Source organism: Gekko japonicus, unplaced genomic scaffold (genome assembly GCF_001447785.1).
Source record: "Gekko japonicus isolate JY-2015 unplaced genomic scaffold, Gekko_japonicus_V1.1 scaffold506, whole genome shotgun sequence".
NCBI lineage: Eukaryota > Metazoa > Chordata > Lepidosauria > Squamata > Gekkonidae > Gekko > Gekko japonicus.
The window spans coordinates 142,480-149,416 of NW_015175372.1; the positions used below are offsets into that span (position 1 = coordinate 142,480).

Genomic DNA, 6,937 nt, shown 5'->3' on the forward strand with positions numbered 1-6,937 from the left:
AAAAAAACTAAGATCATGGCATCCGGCCCCATCACTCTTTGGCAAATAGAAGGGGAAGTCATGGAAGTGGTGACAGACTTCACGTTCCTGGGATCTCAGATCACCGCAGACTGTGACAGCAGCCCTGAAATTAAAAGATGCCTGCTCCTTGGGAGGAAAGCGATGGCGAATCTAAACAGCATGATAAAAAGTAGAGACATCACCCTGCCAACAAAAGTCCGCATGGTCAAAGCAATGGTATTCCCAGTAGTCATGTATGGCTGCGAGAGTTGGACTATAAGGAAGGCCGAGCGCCGAAGAATAGATTCTTTTGAACTATGGTGCTGGAGAAGACTCTTGAGAGTCCCTTGGACTGCAAGGAGATAATCAGTCAATCCTAAAAGAAATCAGCCCTGACAGTTCCCTGGAAGGCCAGATAATGAAACTGAAGCTCAAATACTTTGGCCACCAAATGAGAAGGGAGCACTCACTGGAGAAGACCCTGATGCTGGGAAAGATTGAAGGTCAAAGAAGACGGGGACGACAAAGGATGAGATGCTTAGACAGTGTCATCGAGGCAATGAACATGAAATTGAGCAAACTTCAGAGGACGGTGGAAGACAGGAAGGCCTGGCATGATCTTGTCCATGGGGTCGCGAAGAGTCGGACTTGACTGTGCGACTGAATAACAACAACAAATCTTTATTTATACGACAATAAAAGGCTTTGGAGTTATAAATGTTATTTTAAAATTATTATCCTGTTTATATTTTGGTATTCTTTGGTATGCCTTTTTTAAAGGTACATTGATACACTGAGAAATTATCGTGAGTTGAGTAGATATCCTACTCTTGTTCTATGTATCAGATATCATAATTGTGTTCTCGACGAAGGTAAAATGTAAAAACTGCTGATGATAAATTACTTTCTGATTTCTTGACACCCCCCCTTTTCTTTTCTGTACTCTTTCAACAATATAGAAAATATTACACACACACACACATGATAACATATACTGAAGTGCAGGGGTCATTTGGGGGGGACGCGGGGGGACGCCATCCCCCCGGGTGAGGTGCGGGAGGGCGGGGCCTGGAGCTCCCTGCTGGTGCCCGCTGGAGGTCGCCGCCGGCTGTGGGGAGGACACACTTCCGGTGATGTCAGGGGGTGTGGCATATGCTAATGAGTTATGCTAATGAGTCCCCCTAGCTCTTTTTCTACGAAATGACCCCTGCTGAAGTGGGTTGTGAGTGCTCACTTAAATTCTCAGCACACTCCACTAGGGCACAGGCATCTTCTGCAGCCTTTTCTGCTGAATTACCACTGATAGACATCTGCAAAGTAGCCACGTGAGCCACACCATTGACTTTCATCCGGCATTATTCTATGGATGTCAGTTCTGGAAGATAGGCAGCTGTGAGAAAAGCAGTACTACAGTCACTTTTCCATTGACTCAGCCCACACCCTCTTCCGATTGTGAGTGAACTTGCTATTCTTCCATTTGGGTCTGCACAGAAGCCACGAAGATGAAAACAGTGTTGCACTTACCTGTAACCACTGTTCATCGAGTGGTCTTGTGTGCAGGCACACGTCCGTTCCTCCTTTTGTGCTGTGCGGTATTCTCTTCTTTCTAGCCTTACAGCAGTGAATGGAGAACTGAGGGAAGAGTGCTCCCCTTCCCTGGTCACGTGACCGTTTGGGCAGGAACTACACAATGCACTTTAGGGGGGAGCACTCCTAGAGCTCCAGAAACTTCTTTAATTAGCTTGCTAGCTCCTCTTCATGGCTGGCCTGCAGAACTGCAGTCCCATGTGTGTCTGCGCAGAAGACAACTTAATGAAAAGCGGTTACAGGCAGGGGCTTTTTTCTGGGGGAACGTACCAGAACAGAATTCCAGAACCTCTTTGACAAAATTCTTTTTACAAAGTTTAAAAGTTCATGAGTTTTCAGTACACAGATTGAAAATTTCACTTCCATCTTGTGAGTTCTGGCACCTGTCGTCCCCCCCAAAGCCCTGGTTACAGGTAAACACAACCCTGTTTTCACATACCTAGACTTGTGCAGCTGTGGCATTTTGACCTGTCTAAAATATATCCAGTTGTTAATACTTTTACTTCACTTTCCAAGGACATAATATAGACATAGGCATCCTTTATTTATGTATTGACTCTACACACAAGATTTCTTGTCCTCTCAAATTTAGATGCAGTTTAATTGAAAATCTATTCTACTGTAAATAAATGTACATGTTTTCTTTCCTGGGGTAAGTTCAGAAAGAGATTTCTGCAGGTTTTCAGCTTGAACAGGTGTGGTGGACTACACTTTTTAAAAGCTTAGAAGTGCTATACAAACAACTGAAGAACTGTGAGTGGTTAATTCTTCACAAAAACATAGGGCCTTGAGTGACAGGCTGCTCCAAGCAATCTCATTGGTTAGCATCAGATGAGCAGAGAAAGTCTGAAGGGAGCCGCATGCTGAGGAGAGATTTAGTCAGATTTCTGCCTTGACTGAATTCAGTCTGATTTCAGCCCTAGCTGAGAAGAGTTGAGTACTGATTTTTTTAATTTATTGTTTATATTTATATCCCGCCTTTCCAGATATCTGGCTCAAGGCAGCTAACAACATTAAAATGGCATAAACAATCAAGTTAAAACAATTAATAAATACCATACCAGTTAAAACAACACCAGTTGCAATTAACTGACAGTTTTGGAATTCAGCCTTAGTTGAGAGCAGTTTAACACATACACAAGAATTGGGGGGAAAGTTGGCAAGGAAGTTTGGGAAGTAGGCAAAGGCTCCCATTTGGGCCAAGGAAAGGGGATAGATCTTCTACAGAGAAGAAGAAAATTCCCTGCCGAGTCAAACAGGAAGTTAGCTCTGAAGAGTGAAGAGATCCCTGGTTTGGTGTGGTTAGAAACTGGCTTTGAAGACCTTAAGAGTCAGTTAAAAACTCAAAGACAAGTACTGGTGTTTCAAGAGAAGGGGTTTGGGTAAGAGTCAGAGAATACTCATAGAAAGTGTACTGAAGTGCTTGGGGAAAACACCGGAACAAGAGCTTCTCAACATCAAGATTTATGGATTGTTAACTTCCATTTCAGTGTATCTGAATGCATGCACACAAAAGCTCATACTGTGAAAAGCTTAAGAAACTCATTAGCCTGAAACATAAGAACTAAAGTTTGTGCTTGTACTGGTTTTACCTCAGAAATTGCAACGTTTGAATTTCAAAACATCTCAAGTGCCATTTAAGTTGTTTAAGTTAAAACAGGCTCTTGATCCTTCCTTCAGGTTCCTGGGCTGAGCCAGCAGTCAAAATATCATACTGTGACAGGGTGGGACAGCCAGAGTTCTTCACCAAAGAAGGAAACACATTACTATTGTGGCTCAGTCAGTAAAGGGAAAGAAAAACGTAGGGAAAATCTTGCCTCTGAGGGAGAGCAGAGTACAGAGAAACCTATTAGCTATTTCCTGTGAAGTGCTATAACACTTGCCCTGAATAAGTGTTTTTGACAAAAATTAATTCTTGTATAGGATGATGGAATAAACTTTAAAAAAAAAATTAAAAGGGAAGCCAACTCACCTGAAACTAAAGAACAATAGAAAGTTCAGGAACTGATGCAACATTCAGTGCAGTGATCACATATTTCTGTAATGAAAGTTGTGATCATGGCTCACAACATGAGCTTGCAACCCTGGACTGCATTTTAAAAATCTTCCCCTTTGTCTTCTCCCTCTGTTACTCTAGAATACACTCTTGCAAGAATTTAGTGCAGCGACACTTCATCCCTTCTCATATCCCCATTCTAACTTTTTATAAAACTACTAGGTGACTAGGATGCATTTAGAGATCTTTGCAAGATAATGTTTCCTTTTTTACATAGATTGGGAGTGATACATTTACACATCACTGTGTTTTAGCCTTGAATTGGATCCAAAGAAATGGCGATCATATAAACTTGGCTTGGTGATCCTGTTTGGTCTTTGCATCTGATAAAACATCTTCATTGTGTTGTATGCTAATTTGCTGTTCACCCTCTACCTATATGTATGGACTGTTAACTTCCATTTCAGTGTATCTGAGGAAGTATGCATGCACACAACAGCTCGTACCTGGACTCAAACTTTGTTCTAGTGCATTAAATTATAGTTAAGCAAGAAAGTACTCATTGTTTTACAAATGAGGAAACTAAAATCCAAGAAACCAAAATTTGGGGAACAGGAAGTATAACTGTATTAGAGAGATTAAATTTGAGGTTTAGATGGAAAAGAAATTACAGTACACAGGGGATTGAAAGTGACATCTAGAAAATAAAAGTGTACAAACAAGCACAGTAGTAAATCTAAAAAATGTCACTGCTTTGCATTTTGTGCATGAGAAAATTGTGGCATGGAAACAAGATGTGATATTCTGAAGATAACAAAACATGTAATCATTTGATCTGCAACCAGTTCACAAGAGCTCTGATATGAATAATACATTTTATACTGCCTCTTACCTTGGAGCCGTATTTTTGCTCTTGGTTTAATTCTCTAGACTGGCCAAATCGACACTGACTCTGATCCCGCTGCTGGGGACACATGAGATCATCTTTGCTTTTGTTACGGATGAGCATGCCAAAGGAATGCTGCGTTTCATGAAGCTCTTCTTCGAACTCTCCTCCTCCTCCTTTCAGGTAGCATCTGTGTTCAATGGCAGTATGGGAGGCTTTATTAGGCCAGAGGTCACCATGACTTCCAGGCATGGGCACTCACACGCACATGCACACACACACACACACACAAATGCAACCCCCTCAGCTATTACTGGTGTTGTGCACTAATGTTGTGCTAGCTTTTCATGATAGAAGCTATGCTACTGACACTGAGCCTCAGCAGAGATGTAAGACTTTATTATCTCATCCCAAGAGATCCTCCCATTACGATACACAGGAGATTGTGTACCAGTCTATTCCTGTATTCATAATTTTAAAAAGAGGAAGATATGACTGGCTCCATTTTACACATTCATTGATACTGTATTTGTATATTCATGTTTTCCTCATCTGCCACACGGATGACCCAGTGGGACCTATGCAAAGTCTGAGACCCTGTATTCGTCAAGTGGCTGGGGTTAATTATAGTGATAATAGATACAGGGCCAATTGAAACAAAATTGAGTAATATTAACTGTTGGTTGGAAGGGAAACCACCCTGCATCTTAGAGCCATTCAGCTTATGGCGATATTTATTTGAAAACAGGCAGTCTCACCAGTAATAGGATCCTCTGCTTCCTAGAAGATCAAAAAGTACATGAACAAGCATGACTGCTTGGACCATATTTCTGGCAATTGTTAAAGAAACCTTGCTCCTTGCAAACAAGTGAAAATTAAAACGTCGCAAAAATAGGAAAAGACTGCTGAGTTTGATGTTTCACCATGGCGCACAGCACTAATCTGCAAACTTTCATTGTGGCACTGCTGTATAAAATATAATAAATGTGGAACTTCTCACAAAAGTGTTATTCCTTTTGATGACATTGTGTGAAATGTACCTTTCAAAAAAGAAACTAGTGCCCTGACCTGGATAGCCCAGGCAAGCCTGATGTCATCAGATTTCGGAAGCTATGCCGGGCCAATGCTGGCAAGTATTTGGATGAGAGACCTCCAGGGAATACCAGGGCCGAGAGGCAGAGGCAGGCTACTGAGCCACTTCTCTGAAGTCCTCTGTGCCTCAGTCGGAGTTGCCAGAGGTCACCATGACTTCTCTCTCTCTCTCTCTCTCTCTCTCTCTCTCTCTCTCTCTCTCTCTCTCTCTCTCTCTCTCTCTCTTTCTCTCACACACACACACACACACACACACAAATGCAAAAAAAACACCCACAACCTAAAACCCCCCAGCTATTACTGGTATTGTGCACTAATGCTGTGCTATCTTTGCATGATAGAAGCTGTGCTACTGACACTGAGAACAAATAATCACAAGGACTGTTAATATCGATCAGAAGTGTTAATAGTCATCACAATGCCAAATTGACAAAAGATATGATCATAGATGTTCATCTATATTTGTTTGCTGGTGCTGTTATTTTTTGTGATAATGCTGCCACTGTTTTGTTGCAGGCTGTATTGCTTTTTCCATTTTTATGCAAAAGGCTGCAAAGTGAATTGCTAATAAAATGAATTAAATTGTCATTTCATGGGTGTTGTTTCTAGTCCTGAGTCAGCAAGGCAGTTATGGAGAGGGTAGGAATAAAGACTTCACTGTTCTTTTCCTGCCTCATGCTACAGTGGATCTGGAGTATCCCATGCAATTCATTTGGGGAGAATTTTGGTCTGCACTGGAAGGGGGGAGGCAGTCCCAATCTGCTGTCAGAAGTGCATTCCATTAGCAGAGATTTACCATGGGATCCAAAGTGTGGTATCTTTCCCTTCCTATCTGGCTGTTAGTTTATTAATCATAGCACTTCTAACATTACTTTGCTGTCTTTTTGATTTCTTTTCCCCAGGGTCTTCTGGTTGCAGTCCTCTACTGTTTTGTCAACAATGAGGTAAGAGGAATGGGAAGTGGCTTGTATTGACATTTTTTCTAGTACAGAAGCAAGTTTGAAAATTCTCTTCTTCCCTAGTACAGACACCATATATTCTTGAGGGTGCAGAGCTGCTTACTTAGGACTTGCATCCAAATAAACAGGCATAGAATCAGGCTGGAATGCAAAGTGCTGTTATATCTACATAAATATGCATAAGTTGTAGCCAGTGTTTCCGCTAAGCTATGAGCAGAAATTCTACCTTGTGAGCAAAAAAACCCTAGTAGAATTAAAGTTGTGAGTGAGTCTACATTTGACTATCACTTAAATTTATTTTTTTAGAAGATTATTTCCATAACCTTGTAAAAATCTCAGAATTATTTTAAATTATATTTAAACTATATTTTAAGAATAATATAAACATTATAAGAGAAAACAGAATTAAGTCAAATT

The 6,937-nt window shown here is 41.1% G+C and overlaps 1 protein-coding gene across 1 annotated transcript in view; it reads left to right on the forward strand.

Annotated features, from left to right (window-relative positions):
- Nucleotides 1-6,937, forward strand: part of GLP1R (glucagon like peptide 1 receptor) — a 97,102-nt gene that overhangs the window by 78,972 nt on the left and 11,193 nt on the right. Inside the window, exons 11-12 of the mRNA XM_015425502.1 lie at nt 4,514-4,652; nt 6,464-6,505. Coding sequence (XP_015280988.1) covers nt 4,514-4,652; nt 6,464-6,505 — 181 coding nt within the window. The remainder of the gene's footprint in view (nt 1-4,513; nt 4,653-6,463; nt 6,506-6,937) is intronic.